General features: G+C 42.1%; 1 protein-coding gene across 16 annotated transcripts in view; it reads right to left on the bottom strand.

The window, feature by feature from the left end:
* Window positions 1–16,809, bottom strand: part of kif1aa (kinesin family member 1Aa) — a 54,403-nt gene that overhangs the window by 30,527 nt on the left and 7,067 nt on the right. For 12 of the 16 annotated variants that reach the window (XM_036520969.1, XM_036520972.1, XM_036520973.1 and 9 more), the window contains exons 3-14: window positions 5,660–5,733; window positions 5,177–5,356; window positions 4,625–4,693; window positions 4,337–4,515; window positions 3,191–3,302; window positions 2,843–2,920; window positions 2,615–2,680; window positions 2,484–2,501; window positions 2,251–2,329; window positions 1,959–2,037; window positions 1,409–1,551; window positions 743–781 (exon numbers count right to left, since the gene is read on the bottom strand). In XM_036520969.1, coding sequence (XP_036376862.1) covers window positions 743–781; window positions 1,409–1,551; window positions 1,959–2,037; window positions 2,251–2,329; window positions 2,484–2,501; window positions 2,615–2,680; window positions 2,843–2,920; window positions 3,191–3,302; window positions 4,337–4,515; window positions 4,625–4,693; window positions 5,177–5,356; window positions 5,660–5,733 — 1,116 coding nt within the window. The remainder of the gene's footprint in view (window positions 1–742; window positions 782–1,408; window positions 1,552–1,958; window positions 2,038–2,250; window positions 2,330–2,483; window positions 2,502–2,614; window positions 2,681–2,842; window positions 2,921–3,190; window positions 3,303–4,336; window positions 4,516–4,624; window positions 4,694–5,176; window positions 5,357–5,659; window positions 5,734–16,809) is intronic. The other 4 variants (XM_036520981.1, XM_036520982.1, XM_036520983.1 and 1 more) reach the window with 1 other exon arrangement.

Genomic DNA, 16,809 nt, shown 5'->3' with positions numbered 1-16,809 from the left:
CAGGAGAACGCCAGCCCAAATTGGCGAGTACTCCTGCCAAGGGGAAGCCGGGTGTGCACTAAGCATGAGAGTCAGAAGCAGACGCCTGCAGGCCAGCAAGGGTCACTCAGCCTCCCAAAATGGAGGGAAAACAATGCATATTAAAGTAATTTAAATTGATCTATACACCTATATTTTGTAATATAAGATTAAATATATACAGGGCAGCTCTGCCTGGTTTATCTTTACACTGCTTTGCTCTGAGCGGTCTCTGGGAGATGGGTGGCTGAGTGAGGCCCATTAGATACACTGTGCTTCCTGAAGGCCAAAGCTGCAGCTAAAGCATGGTAATCCACAGGCTGCAAGAGTAGCCCTGCAGCACCAGAGAGGGCCAGGCCAAAGACCAGACCAACATCATAGCCACTCTCCTTATACCGCCGCCACCTCTTCCCATCATTCCATGACCATAGCTAGTCAAGTTCCTGCGTACAAAGCATTACCAGGTTTACTGCTCCATACCTCTCCAGTGGAGAAGTTTAGAAGAGGTAAATCCTGACCACCATAACTTTGCATAAGGGCAGATTTAACCAAACAATTCTACATCTGCAGTTAAATGCAGGAATGAATCCGCGAATCTGTTCACCTGTCTGGACCCTGCATTAAGCTTAATCGGAGCACTCTAGACTATTTGGACTCTGGTGCTGCAGAGAGTCCTGCTAAATCCCCATAAGCTGCAAAGCAAGGGAGGCGCCAAGCAACACACATTTCAAACCAGCAATCTCGGTGCCAGGACCCCGATATGCTGAGAGAGAGAGACAGAGAGGAGAGCACTGTGAGATACATTTACACAAACGTCCGTTTGAACTCAGTTCACTCACATAACTGCTTCTAATCAGGACAGCACCCAGTGAAACACAACACTGGCACTTAGATCAGTGTCCTTTGGATAAAGCAAACCCAAGGAAAGTGCTTGGATGGCCGTACAAGGCATTTATCAGTCAGCATTATAGGAGCGATTTATTTGGTATTCACTTTGTATTTAATTTTCCCTTCAAATATTGATTTTTCTGCAGAATTCTCAAATGTTTTCAAGCTCAAATCATTTTTCAGAAAATAACCGTGGATTCAGTTTTAACTGAATACTCATTGGGGTAATACAGGAACATGATCTATATTCTGTTCAAATACTGTATATTTTAAAACAGAGAATAAGGGTTGAGAAGAGAAGACTTGAAGAGAAGATAAAAAGAGAGGTGGCAAGTGTGCAAGGGGAACAGTGGTTGGAGTGATATTCAACACTATATGTGTCTGTGTCTGTGTGTATAATGGCTTTGCATGTGTGTGTATCGGTACTGTATGTCCCAGACCCTGCTGCTGTGTCATAGGCCCCACAGACGGCACCACGCACGTGACCAGCGTGGGTCCTTACTCTCAATAATGTCCCCCAGGCCTTGGGCGTAGAGGAGTTCCTTCAGCCGGGACACCTCCTCTTTCAGCTCGCGCACCAGCCGGTTGTTGGGGTCCTCGTTGATTACGGCATTACAGCGGATCTGCTTGGCCCGATCAGCATACCTGCAAGGGGGGGGACGGCCAATGGTGTGAGGCCAGGGGTAGTGGCCCGACTAGCCCCACATGGGGGTGAACAGCTGGATGGCAGCTGTTCCACAAAATGCAAGCGGATCCTTGTTGACTCAGCCGAATCTCACAGACACCCAATTACTCAATTCAGCAGTCACCAGAGGAGCCACACAGTACTGCAACAGCAAGTCTGAAGGGCATTTGAAGAGTGATGCAAACGCACACAGTAAAATCAAGGCTGACCAAAAAGCAGCATAATCTGTTGTTCTATGATGTATTCTCAGCAACTATGGTCTTCAGGCCAAAGTTCATTTTCTATATGAAAGACACAGCAGCTCTACTCTTAAACAGAGACACTGTTGAAGAGTAGAGCTGCTGGTGTTTCTCCCTGCTTTTCGTACCTGAGGGTGCTGAGGGTTTCATCGTAGTTTATGTCAGCTGGGCTGAGAGCCGCAACCATAGCTGTGCGAGAGTTTCCCCCTTAAAGTGTGGACAGAGAAAATAATCAGGCAATTAAAACTAATTATGAGTTACTGTAAAGTAACTGTAACAAGTTTCTGAAGAGAGTTGTTATCTTGAAAGGAAAAGCTTGTCTTTGTTGTCTCCTTCATCAATACACTGTAGAGTACACGCAATATTTGCTAAATGAATAAAAAACAGCATTTGGAAAAAGGAGAGGGAAGAGATTCCTACCCAGATTCTCTCTCAGTAGCCATGTCAACACAGAGTCTCTGTATGGAATAAAGCTCTCCACCTTCTTCTTTTTCTTGTTCTGTACACAAAACATACCCCTACATTTGAACAGTCTATCTTCTGAAATCTTCTGGTGCTATACAATCACAAATAATGGGAAAGATATAGGTTTGGCAATCTAGAGGTCACACAGGGTGCTTTTTTTCTTTCTGTTTTTTTGGAGGCAAGTTTACCTTGTTTGGCCCAGAATCCTGAAAACAAACAAAAATATTTTTGTGAACTGATTTATTTGTAAGCCTCTGTCACTATAGTGATAGCAACCAACAAAGAGGAAGAGGAAGAGCAGAGGAAGAATGATCCTTACCACCTCAGCCAGTGCAGAGATAACTTTCCCCAGTGTAGTCAGGGATTTGTTGATGTTTGCTCCTTCCTGAAGGAACACCATGGGGGAAAAATGTTATGACAAAGAAAACCACTGAGGAACACATTTGATACTATTGGCTCCATCATCATCTCCTTGGTAACCGGCTCACCATGGCCCTCAAGAGTTTTTGTGGAGCACTAGCAAATGGCTGGTGAGAGCTTCACTCACCTTCAGCCTTGTGCCTTTGGCTCCTGTTGAATCTGCCCTTTCGCTCCCAGCCAGATCCACCAGGCTGATTTTGCTGACCTAAAATATTAACAGATAAACCACTAAAGTCATTCACCTCCAGGGCAGTGATCCTAGCCACCACACAACATTCTCACAATGACACTACAGAATTATGTGAAAACATTAACAGACACTGTCAACATATTCCTAAATGTGTCCTTGGTAGCCGCTGTGGACCTCTGTCTTTCAGGCACTTCACATCAACAAGTAATGTTTTCTCATCTCCGCTTTCACCAGGTATGATGGCTGAGCAGTCCGGGACCATTGTGATTGTCACAGTGTCCCTACCTTTTCAGAGGTGTTGTCAGTCTCAGCATCGTGACGTTTCTGTGTGAAGATAATGTTGAAAACGGCATGGGAGCGGCTGCTGGTCTCGTTCATGTTGGTGGCTGCCACAGTCCTGAAGAGAATGGGCAGACACACGACAACAAGTACAAACTCATCAAAGAGCTCTTATGTAAACGGCCTAATGCAGCATGCCCAGAGGCAGAAATATGTTTTATGTGTAATAAATGGTCTACCGTCAGATCAGAACTGTTCAGAAAGAGGGACACAAATGTTTCTACTTCATAATATTCAAATTAGTGTCAAACACATGATCTGTTTGAACATAATGTATTTATCGTCAGTGGATGATTCATTATTTCATTGAAGCCCCCTGCTATGGTGGAACATCAGCCCGTGGAGAGACTAACCCATTAAACCTCATTTTCCTAATGGTCTAGGAAATCAAGAATTAATTGTGTGCTGTCTAATTCTGTACACTGTTCAACATAACAGTGTAAAAATAAACAGATTATTCTGGGTGAGCAGATTTCTCATTGATTCATTACACAATAAGATAATTGTGCAAAAGGTTCTGAGCTAATAGGACAGACTGTGTTTGTTAGCAGAGCAGCTGTTCGCTCCAAAGTGAGGAGTGTTGTTGTGATGTGAGGCCACCATGAGTTGGTGAAGCACTTCTGTAAGATCATACAAAATTGAGCTTTTCTCATTGTAATCATATTCTGTCTAAATTACACACTTTTAAACACAAGCCATGGTATATGACTGTGGCCTGCACTCCATCAGAATACTGACTGCAAACCATTTTGATCACTGGACTCCCAACACTGAAGTCTGGACCCATCATTATCATTACATTTTTTGTTTAGTGGATTCTTCGATTCAGTGATTTGCACAGCTTACAATGTTTGCATGTTACCCATTCATTAAGCTGGACATTACTGTATGGTAATTCAAAATAAGTACCTTTCCCAAAGGTACAACTGCATTGGCTCAGCTGGGAATCAAACCAGCAACCTTTGCGTTCTGAGCCCTGCTCCTTATCACTCAGCACAACCACCCATCCCCAACATTTTTTTATTGTTTTGTTGAGAATAGGCCTGAAATGCTGGATTTACTTCCATGACAGACAGAAGAGTGGCATCCTACCTGGCCTTGTTTCCAGAGTCCATCAGGTCCTGGATGTCATTGTAGGAGGTGACAGCTAGCTTGGACAGGTCCTCCACATAGGGTCCCATGAGGGGGTGCTCTCTCACGCGCAGATTCCCCTTGTTCTTGGGGTTCAGCAGGTCCCGCACACGTTCACAATAGATCTCCATGTAACTCACCTGGGTAAAAGCAGGAGAATGTGTCAGAGGCACTCCCTAAGCCAAGCAGGAAGCAGCCGTGACATCAATTCCTCTATGCAACAAGGGGCTGCTGTGGGGCTACACTCACCTCCACGGAGTAGGACATACTGTTGTCGTTATTGCTGTCGTTGATCTTGGTGAAAAGGTCTTCACACAGCTAGCAGGAGAACAACATGGTATTTTCAACAGAACTTACACTGTTCATGCAAATTACAATATGCACAAATGTTGCATCTATTTAAATAATTAATGGCTGTAAAATTAAAGACATGTAAGTTTATTTACCCAGTAAGCCATGGTGAGCATGTATTCTATTTATGTGAACATAAATGTGTTGGATGTGTGTGAGCCAAGTTTTCACTCAACCAGCAGGGGGCAGCTCTTGACAGTGTCCTATCCTAGGCACATTCTGTGCTTATGCCATAGAAAGAGGTACACCATGAGCTGTTGTGTTATTTGTGGTGGAATGTTTCATCACAGTTGCTAGTCTGTGACCCTGAGTGTGCTGTATTCTCACTTAAATGAATGAATATGCTATATTATGTTAACCTAGGGTATGCTATACTCTATAGACCCTAGGTGTGCTGTATTCTGTGTCTTAGTGTGTTGCATATTCCTTCAGATACTGTGCATGCTATACCTGAGGGATTATTCCTTGCTGGTCCTTTTCCTGCTTGCCCATCATGGTATAGGACTTGCCAGCCCCAGTCTGTCCATAGGCAAAGATGCAGACATTGTAGCCTTCAAAGGCATGCAGCAGCATTTCCTCCCCAATGTCTCTGTATACTTGTTGCTGGGATGCATAGTTGATGTCTTCTGGCTGCAGAGAGAAAACAGGTTGTATTAGCCATGCACCCCTACCAGTGCTGCACCGTCCCACATCTACTGCAGCTGATTATACGACAATGGCTCTGTGAGATCCGTCTAGTACAGTATTGTCCAAGTAGACTGAGAGACAAATAAGGTGAACAGGCATGGGAAATATCACTCTGAAGAGAACATTTACTTCTGGAATAAATTCATTAAGCTCCCTGATGGCATGCATTGGGAAATGCATGCCATCGGGGATATAGATATAGAATATATAAGACCAGGGGAGGTATGTTAGAGCTACTGTACTCACCGATGTGTGTGACCAGTAGGAATAATCAAAGTTGAAGCTCTTATTCTCTTTGGGCTGCTTAGGGTTGATAATAGCTGAAAGACAGGACATGGATGAGGGTTACGAGAGTCACATCTGAACATGGATCAGCACTAGTAAGGAAAAGAGCCACTGAGACCTGGATCCTGTACAGCATCAGTCCTGATGTGCAGGTAGCCACAGACAGTCTGCTCCAGAGCTATTGCCTCACCGTAACTTTCAGTCATGAAAGGGAACAAACACTAGAGGAAATAGCGGACCATAAAGTGCCAGGCAAAACGTCCAGGAATGGCTATGTAGAGGGAATAGGAGGTGATGTGGGATGACATTCAATAGCATTGGCCAGATAACAAAATAACCTACAATCTTAAAGCACTGGAGGCACATGCTCCATTTTTTTGTGTTGCTTGCATTTTTTGGTAGAGCTGCATAAATGCTTTAGTTCAAGTTCCGTAACACATTTTTTTCCCATTGCAGTGCACTCCACATGTAATTAATACTGATATGAGAATCAGCCACATATAGTGATGAAAAACATTAGCACTGAACACTAAACACTAAACAGAACAGGCTCGGCTTCTAAGAACCAAGCAAACCGTTCTCAAGAATTAATTTGCAACATGTATTAGTAGTCAATGAAGCAAAGGGGCGCACAATTAATGAAAAAAGCAGTTATAATTTGAATAAAGTGTATTTCTTATCTTGAGTTAATTACCTAAGCACCTAACATGTACTATATTTTAGCGAAGAGCCTGGATGTCAGTCGGAATTGCAGGAATAAGAAAGAAACTTTCTACAGATGAAAAAGTTGTCATATAGTATATAGTCATATAGTAATCTTACATTACACTACCATCATTCAGCAGAAGCTCTTATCCAGAGCAACTTACAGAGTTTTATCCATTTATACAGCTGGATATTTACTGAGGCAATTGTGGGTTAAGTACCTTGCCCAAGAGTAAACCAGCAGTGCCCCAGTAGGGAACTGAACCAGCAAGCTTTTGGTTACTTTTGGTTACTACCTAAAAATCGTCTTTTCCAATGAAAGAAAAATTGTGCATTCCACAGCCTATATTCTCAACAGTTCTGTGAAGAACTAAGGTGTCACTTCATAAAAATGAAGTTCAAATACATCTTCCAATTCTGAGAAGGTTAAGATAGGATGTTTCTCTGTTAACACTGTTTGAAAAATGCACGTCCATTTTCCCTTTCATTTGAAGCTCTGCAGTTATGAATCAACTACCTATGAGAATCAAATCATCCTAAAAGGATGTGATTGGTATAAGTGGAGTGCACTTCATACCCTTATTTAATTTACAGTGTGATTAAGTATGATACAAAGCTCACGTGTAATAAAAAGAGAAAAAAACCCTAAGACATGGAAGGGGCATTCCAGCTACTTGAAAAAGGACATAAATCCTGTGGTGGGATGCAACTACATTACTGTCATCAATCATGAATGATGATGATGTTGAGAGCTGAGCACTGATAGAGAAGAAATAACTAAACTGGGAAAAAAACACATATGGTAGCCTATATGGCTCAAAGTGTGATATGGACCCCCCCCCACCCCCACCCCACCGCCGGGACAGCAACTGCACCCCTCTGAATTTTCTCTTGGTGCCAAGCCTGCTATTATCTCAGGAAACTTCCAGAAATTTAGAGTACAAGTACTGAATACAAACAGGTGTTTCTCATTAAGTGATGGAAAAATAATGTTTGGTCTTTTTACGAAGGGCTAATGGCCAATAGACTAAGCCTCAGTTCCGTCACATAGCTTTATAAAAACACACAAAATAGCACACTCAGATTGTATAATGGGTCATACAGAGAATTGTCTCCATTTGACGTTAATCTAGTACAATTGTCGATTGTGATAAAGAACTACAGAGACATTAAATTATTAATTTGCTTCACAGGCGCTTCTCCAGGGTGACTGACTAGATGAAGCAGCTCACATTTTAATCATTATACACCCATACACTTGGATATGTTTTTAAAGCTATTCAGGTTAGGTGCTTGCTCACAGATACAACAGCAGTAATGTCTGCCTTCCCAGGTTCAAATCTTCAATTTTCTGATGACAGTCCAGTCTTTCCCCACCCCACCAAACTGCTTCCTGCAGATATGGTTTCACTTCATGTTTCTAACTATTTCCCTGAAGGCAACACATAATTATGTCTTCTCCATTCTAGTGTACTTAAGCAGAGAATCTAATCCTCCATTAAAATAAAAAAAGCATTAAACTCTGAATGAACTGCTCACCTTGGTAACAGATTGCAGCAATGCTGATAAAGGCTCAAGCACCTTGTCTGTTCCTTATTTATAGCAGATTAAAGAGGTATGTCTTGCATTTAGGGTATTTACTGTTTGAAGCCTGTTTCTCATTGGTGAAGGGCTACACTATGACTCATGTCATTCACAATGGACCACGAAGTACATTGCTGCCTAGCAGTAAAACAGACACTGACATAAATAGAAGAAGCAATTACTTTTCTGGAAACCACCCTGGTTCAATTTTGCAAAAGGTAGCAACAGTGAGCAATTTCTTGCCTGATGCTCACTTTCAAGATGGCCATACCTCTCTGGTTATATGTCAAAACGACTCACATTTTCTGTCTTTGTGAGGCAGTACTATCACCACTGGGAGAAATGGAATGAGAATGAGCACAGTGCCGACAGACAGAGCCCCCTGGTCATACACCAGTGGGATGTGTAAGGTACCACTCCTTAGCCCTTGCAGGGGAGAGTCTTTCCGAATATGCAAATGATACATGTGCAGCCGAACCCGTGGAGCCAACTGCCCCCTCCTCGAACCTGTGATATTTTTGCACCAGTGGCAAAGACAAATCAAATGATGGACCCTTCTGGTGGTTAAGTGACCCCTTCCGATTTCGAAGGTTAGAAGCATCTGTCAGCATCAGTATCTGAGGCCTTACTGACATGAACAGGCTAACTGGTGGCTGGCTGAGGATCGCAGACATGCTCTCTGCCACATACAACAGATAAGAGACAATATAATATCACAATGCCCACCTTTTTAAAATGAACTGGTTCGGAGGAAATTAAACAACAGATACCAAGAGATAAGGCTTGACAAAGAGCTGTAAACTGAGACATTGTAAAACTGATAGTGGTCCTCTAGCTTTTATAATGCACGCAGGCAGTGCAGGTTGGTAGACTCATAAATGCATTGTGTGATTAACACAAAGACTGTGAGTTACCCAAACTCCCGAGTGACTCAAAACCACCTGCCACCTGCCTCAGTCTCCTTCCTCCTGGGCCCTCTCCTTATATCCTGTCAGGTAATCACCTCTGATCGGACATCATGCAGTGGAACACATGACTTGAGCCATTTATTCCCCACACAGTGACAATTTGTGATGCAAAGGCTTCATCCCTGACAGTGCCCTTCAATGGCACTATCCACTATCCTCCAATGGCACCATAGGCACTCTGCATACAAGCATACACTGTTAATGGGAATATGCGCAACATGTACCGTCCATGCAAATACTGTATACACACAGCATGTACTGTACCATGTGATCATACATGCATCAAACACTGTCATTGGGAATACAATATGAAGAACGTATTTCTTCTATAAAACTATCAGCATTCTGTTTGTTGGAATATACACAGCATATGCCATCCTTGAAACTAGGTACACTGTATGCCACCCATGGGAATTTGTATTTTATATTAGTTATTAACAGGAGCACGTGTTGAATTTTGATCAAATGAAGTCCCTATCTTGTTGAATGGGCTTGATTCTCACAGTCACTGAAAACATGTAAAGAGTACTGAGGATAAAGCGTTCTCATTAGAATCTGTAACAAACTCTTCATCATATAGAGTGGATAGTAATTTTGCCCCATTGTGCCAGCAGTTTTCACAAAAAAAGAAATCTACATCCTTGTTTGTTGTATTTTTGTGTATGTGTAGAGTATGTTGTTTATTTGTATGTTATTATGTATGTTAATTTGATGCTCTTTGTGAGTCTCACATGCCCCTGGTGTGTGATTAGTAATCCCTTTCCAAGGCCAAGTCATTGGGGGAAATCGGAGATAGCAGCATAGCCAAGATAAGGACTAACGATGTGGAATCAGCTGTCTGTAATGTTTAGGTCATCCTCCAGTTTCACAGACACGCAAGCCCAGTCCATACCCAGGCACTCATGCATCAATGCATGTGTGCACATGCGCACAAACACGCACACACACACACACACACACACACACACACACACACACACAAGAATGTAAGGACAAACATGCATGCATGTACTGCAAACACACACACACACACTCAAGAGCCTGCGCACACACACTCAGACCAGAATCTGTACAGACTGAGTAGGATCACATCACATTGCTTCTTATTTTTGCTGCTCCAGTATTAGATCATGGGAGGTATATGGCCAGAGAACAGTACTGCAAGAGGAGCAAAGGCAAGTGGATCGATCGTCTGATATTAGATCCCTGCATCAGGGAGGTGACTCTTGTTTCCCTGGAGACTCTCAATAAATGATGGGCACTTCCTATACACAGCTCCTGTTGCTGTCTACCAAGAGCAGCCTGACAAAATGCAGCGAAACATTGCTATCAGGGTGAGACTGATCATTTTGGCCCGCCAAACACTCATCGGTTCATCATTGTTAAATCCAATGCAATTACATCATTATGAACAGATCTGTTATAATTACATTACAATTAATTATAACTAGATGGATTCCCACTGTGACTACGCACTGCAGATGTGTACAGTATTTGGCTCTTATGTAACTGTGCCCATGATATGACTGAGCCATAAATATAATGTATTAGAGAGAATTTTAACAGTCATCATAATTAGAAGGAATTCCTACCTGACTATCTTCGTTAATCCCTGCTTTGTCATTCCTCATACATAATAGTCATATATAATACACACATTATCAGGTGTGTAGGGACTCAAGCGCAGGACTCAAGGTGATGGAGAGACTCAAGAGCAAGGAGAGACAGCCATCTTGGAGAACAAACGGGGTTTTACTTGAGAATGTGCAGTCTCGTTGTCAAAAGCAAGAAAGAGATCTTAAACAAGGGTCTTAAAATCCAGCAAAGGTACAAATACACTAGGTAAGGGCAAAGTCCAAAAACCATAAACAAGGTCAAACCATACCAGTCCAAGAATCAGTGATGAGGGAAAGCACAGACAGGGTATATATACACAGGACAAGGGGCAATCGACAAACTAGGTACAGGTGTGCACAGCCAACATGGAAAGCAACAGATTGTGCACACCTGGTTCCAAACAACAGGAAGTAAGTCTATGTAGATTTCTAGCGGCTAACGGCGGGCGGGGATGCTGCACTGAGTCAGCAGTCCTTACAGTTATCCTTAAAGACAATGTGATCAAGACTGGTTTTCTTCATAAGACATTCATCTGCAATGGAATCTATTGGCTTGGAGTTCTCCTGTCAAATACGGAGTGCTAATATCTATTCACTTCTTTAAAGACAACTTAGGGCTGCTCCATAAAACATTATAAATGTGCATTTGCAGTTATGGCACATATTAGTCAAAGGCCCTTTAAATTTATGACATATAAATGCTTGTGGCACATTCAATATCCAATGTCAAAAAATCTTTGGAGGTGCAGTCTGTTAACAGTGCCACTGAGCGGACCATGTATTTGTTGCAGCTGCCCCCTTCATATTCTGGCACAGCTTGTGCTGTGCCTTCCGGAGTACACTGTGTGGTAGCACTGCCCCTTTCAGAGTGAGGCCTACTGAACACAAGGAAACAGAGGAAAACGAGGGGGGCAATGGAGTTTTATGCTGCAAGGGCAGCATCACGCACAGACCTGTGCAGGATGACCATGTGGTTCTGTAAATTTGCATTTCTGAGAGAATGTGTGACCGAGCAATTTTGTTAACAATGTGACAGGAATGGTGCACTTTGTCTTCAAGTCGTCTCTATGTAGTAACCCATTACTGAACTCCATAAATAATTACTAATAACTTATCACTGCCAACAAGGCAGCACGACTTCAGCACCCTGTGTAGCATTCATTTCGTTTGGAGCAATTACATATCTCTGTGAAATATCTATCCGTATCATCATTTGAAATAACACTATTTGCACAGACATACTTTATCATTGGAGTATTGTAAAAATCCCTCTGAAAGTGATTCCAACAATAGTAATCATTATCGTTTGAATTCATTTTTATCATTTTCATGTGATCAGCTCTACTCATTTAAACTTCAGCAATTTACATATTTTATTGTCATTGTGACTGTTATTGTTCCCTGTGAGACCAATGCTTTTCCCCTTAGCCCACTATGTCACAATTATCTCTGGGTAGTTTCCACTGTTTCCATCAAAGATGAAGAATTTTATTTGAAATATTCTGATTAAATCTTGTCCAAAATGACTGCCCAGCCATTTGACCAGCAGCTTTTTTTCTGCTGTTACTCCTTTAGCTGTGGCATTACCTTCTGTTTTAGCCCATGACAGCCTGAAGCCCACACTGTAGATAATATCATAAAAGGTGTTGGCTACTTGCTGACTGATTGTGGCTGTTGCCTGATTCACTGACCAACTGATGGAGTAGTAGCTTCCTCTGTCTATGGGCTTGAGTGCTTTTTTTGTTTTGCACCTATTACAGACAAATTTTGGTTTAGGTTAGCTTGGTTCTCCAATTTCCAGGAAGTCTGGATTTGCTCTTAAAGTAAGATTTGTTCACAGTTTAAGGGGCAGAAGGGGAACCCTCCACCTTTCTCCTTGTGCTAAGCAAAACTAACTAGCTAACTACATACTTCAGGTTTCAGTGAGAACTGTCAGTGCGAACTATGACCATCGCATCTGCCTCCACTTCAACCAGGCGCTTGTCCTCACAATCCAGGAGGTCAGTGCAGTCTAAGAGACTGTTTTTACACTGTTTTTACATGTACACATTATGCTGTCTACAGCTGGAATATCTGAATCTTCCACTAACTACCTTTTCTTGTCTCAACGTCCATCCCTCCAGCCCAGTTTCTTTTCTTTCCAGAGCTGGAACTGGTCAAAACTTTGACTTCAGACAATTGCACCTCAAGATTAAGAATCTCGCATTCTAGGTGCTCATCCAGCTCAAAACTGCTTTAGTGGAGACACCCAGGACATTGCTGTACAGAAATTCAATCATTCTGTAGCGTACTTATGTATGTGAACCCCCTAAGTAGCTAACATTTCCTATGGCTATTTGTAAAGGGAGATACTTAATCTGCAGTACAAAGTACATGATGATGTCTCTGGACAACCAGAAGAAGAAGAGATTAATAAAGTGCAATACAGAAGCTATTTAAAGTTAGAGTTCTATCAACACAACAAAAGGGCACAGGTAGAAGTGAAAGGTATACAAGTTAAAGGTAAATTTCCTGATTCTAGGCAGTTACTAATGCACAATGCTACTGTATTCTAGACTATAAGCAAAATGGGCCAAGACAGGCTGGATGGCTTTTCATCTTTGTATGTTATTAAAGTACAGTGCCAGTCAAAAGTGTAAACACACACGATAAAGATAATGGAAAACATGCATTCAAACACATCTTGATCTAAAGACTCATGCTTAAATGCTTGAAATTTGTTGCTTAGAAAAATATAAACAGTGAAGTTGATGCGTATGAATTTCTTTCCAAAACAAATTTTAAAAATATTTTGGCTTCTGAAATGTAGGATAAATATAATCTAAAATATTAGATAGTTTGATTTGTTTAACACTTTTTGGTCACTGCATAATTCCATTTGGGCTATTTCATAGTTTTGATGTTTTTACTATTGTTCTAAACTGTGGAAAATAAAAAATAAAGCAAATCCCTTTCATGTGTGGGTGTGTCCAAACTTTTGACTGGTACTGTATGTATAACAATAGACCTTAGAAGCCATGTTGTACAGTTATGGCATCCATATCATCTTTCTAGTTGAGGGATGAATATCCTTCAAGGTGTTTGTGTATGAGTCATTTTGTTCCTTTGGTTTCCAACTCTATCTTCCACATTCCTTTCAATTCAATAATTAGACTAATTTAACATATTAATGTTAAGCACCCATTTAACAATATAAAAAGTATTTCTGAAACACCAAAATGCATTCCACAGTTTACAAGGCACTGAAAAAACAGAGAGATCAGGACTCCTATCATTCAAGAAGTGGTTTAAGAACCAGCAGTTTTTGGGGAAAAAAAAAACAAAGAAATCATCCCAGGATCATTTCTCTAGGGGGCTTGAAAAAACTGACAGTTTTAAACATCTTAGTTGTCATGATCTTATTCAACAGTAAGAGCTGTCTCCCTTCACACTCAGGTCAGACTTGCTGACAGATCACACAGTCACTCAGAGGAAGAGTAGATGGTGGGGAAACGAGAACCCCGGTGCCATGTGGACAGCATGACTGGATCCCCGTCAAAGATTGTTACACTGTACGGCAACAGGTCCGATCTGAGAATGACATCACAAGTTTTTCGTTTGAATTTTTTTATTGCACCATGGTGTTTGCTTTCAGGCACAGCTTGGAAGCATCACTTAGTTCAACCTGTTGTGAAAAGGGCTGTTGAATGAGATCAGTTTCCAGTCTATCACAATCTTCCCAAAATATTTCTTTGGGTCCCCAAATCTCAGAGCAATACCTCCTATAATCAAACTGTGGTTTCCATAGTCATGGTCTGCTGCTAGCTCTGTTCCTCCCCATTGCTGCAAATTACACCATGAATCACAATAGCCCCCATAAAAGTAAGATTACAGCCTGAGCTATTGCATCAGCAGCCAGGACTGGAGCGGTGTGTTTAGAGTGGCCCGTGTACCAACGAGAGCATACCTTTTAATCATCTCCAATATGTGCCGACTGCTGCGTCAGCGCCAACTCTGCGTCTGTGGGCTCCCACAGGGGCCAGCAGAGCAGTGCATGGCAGGCCTAACCAGACAGTCTTTAATTTCAGACTGAGCCCTATTAGCAAAAAGGTCAAAACGCTCCTACACCACCCTCCTTTTACTGTGGATCTCTTGTAATCCAAAGTATGGAGTTTGTTAACATCACCACCTTCAAAAAGCAACAATCACACCATGAACCATTAATTAGATCATTAATCTATATGTGTCGCTGACTGGAAGGTATTGTTTGATCCTAATGCTCAGATGCTGTGCATCTCCACTCCTGCCCCCAGCTGCTCTGACACACAAGTCCATTTGTATCTGTCTACCTATCACCACCTTGGTGCCTTTCCATTTGCCTGAGCCTTGTCCGAGCCCCTCATCTCTCAGGATGTGAGCCACTGGGGGCTCCATCCCAGGCCCTGGGTCGGCCAGGCCTCTGTGATGTCAGTCAAGCTCTCACGGATGACTTCTCCCAGTCAATAGGGGTGGGAATTCTGGGCACATCAGCAGGTTTGACAGCGGCAATGAAACCCCCTGACAATGAAGGCTGGATTGGAGTCCAACTCAGTGACAGAAAACCAACAGGGGGCAGGTGGGGGTGGGGGGGGGGGGGGGGTTGCAGAGCATTGTTCAAGGACAGCCTTTATTTACAGGGTTATCTTTTACTCGTACAGTTTACAATTATTCTGTGTGCCTTTGCTAGTTATGCTTGTTCATACAGCCAACTGGATGCTATTATTACTGTTATTTTTTAATGTTACTATTATTACTGTTGATTTAGCACACAGATACATGATATCATTGCAGTGCAAAATTAGATTTTTTTTCTTATGGCTATATAAATATTCAGACCCTTCACATAGTCACAGTATCACTGAGTATTTCTTCAGGATGCCAGGAAATTACTATGAGTAAGAAACACATTCTGTAGCACTGTAGGATATTTAGTTATATTCTCAAAAAGAACTCTCATCACCATGTATAACAGCATTTCATACAGTACTTGTGAAGAATGTCCTGAATAGAATGTGAATCTGTCATCTTTATAGTCTTAGCTGACTAATTTCATCTGTCTGTGACTCCTCCACAAGATGGTAAAGTAGTTTACTGGAGCCAGGCACGTCGACCAATGAGATCACTGCCAGTCTCCACATTGTGGGAACCGTGTAATTAACTATTCTCGGGCCAATGTCAAGTACAAAGCAGTGTGCAAGGTGCACACAAATCCAGAGCTCACTCTTTCCCAGCTCAGACTGCACAAACAAGAGCCCATTTTACACCCAGCCTCTGGCCAGCCTCCAGACACTGGTACCACAAAGACCATGACATCATCCATCCTGACAAGGTCTGCCTCAGACCAGAGCCATTGATTCTTAATGCTGGTGGACAATCAACAGACCCCCAAAGCTACTGCTACTGGCTTGGGTGTGGGCCAAAGCTGGTAGCAGAGACAAACAGTTCTAATGTTCAGAGAGCATGCCTGAAAGACAAATGAAATGCACCTGATTGAGGATTGAAATGTCTATGTGGTTATCAACTATGCAGGACTTTTTCTGATGTACATATACAACATTTTAAAATTCACGTACTTTTAAGAGTACAACAGAAATACTTCTGAGACTGATTGCAAAATTAAAGCCTGTTTCTCTGCAGGGGGCCTACAAAGTAAGCCTTTGAAATAGATTCTGAATTGCTCTTGGACAAACCAAACAAAATGTTCTAGCAGGTAATCCTGCATTTCAAATCCATTATGTGCAGCACTTGGACTCACCCTCACTAAACTTGAACTCGTCATGCATTGTGCGGCACTCAGACACTACACTCCAACCTACATGGGATATATCTGCTTCTCTAACATTGTTTTTTTTTTCCAATGAGATTCACCTTGAAAATCATGTGTGGACTAGTGAGTACAGTGGTTTTCAGTTGTTGATTGTGTCCAAGGTAAAAGGTGCTACAGCCAATTATGACAAAAAGTAAAGCATTTTATTACCTGCCACCTGAGAGGAACTGTTCTTTATGTTCTAAAGATACTAAAGAGGGCAATGTGCCCTGCAGGAGAAAAACAAAAGCTAAAGCCCAAACTCATTTCAAATAAGCTGCGCTGTCAGGCATTGGTAGGACAGCGCCATTGAAATGAAGGCTTGTATAACCATGGGACGTGGTACTTTCACACTGTACCATGAAGATCACTAAACTCCCTCCATGGCGACCAAGGAGGATGACGCCATATGCT

This window comes from Megalops cyprinoides, chromosome 2 (assembly GCF_013368585.1).
Source record: "Megalops cyprinoides isolate fMegCyp1 chromosome 2, fMegCyp1.pri, whole genome shotgun sequence".
In the NCBI taxonomy this organism is placed as follows: domain Eukaryota; kingdom Metazoa; phylum Chordata; class Actinopteri; order Elopiformes; family Megalopidae; genus Megalops; species Megalops cyprinoides.
The sequence above is the reverse complement of the archived record's forward strand: the minus strand, read 5'-3'. Positions and strand labels throughout refer to the sequence as shown.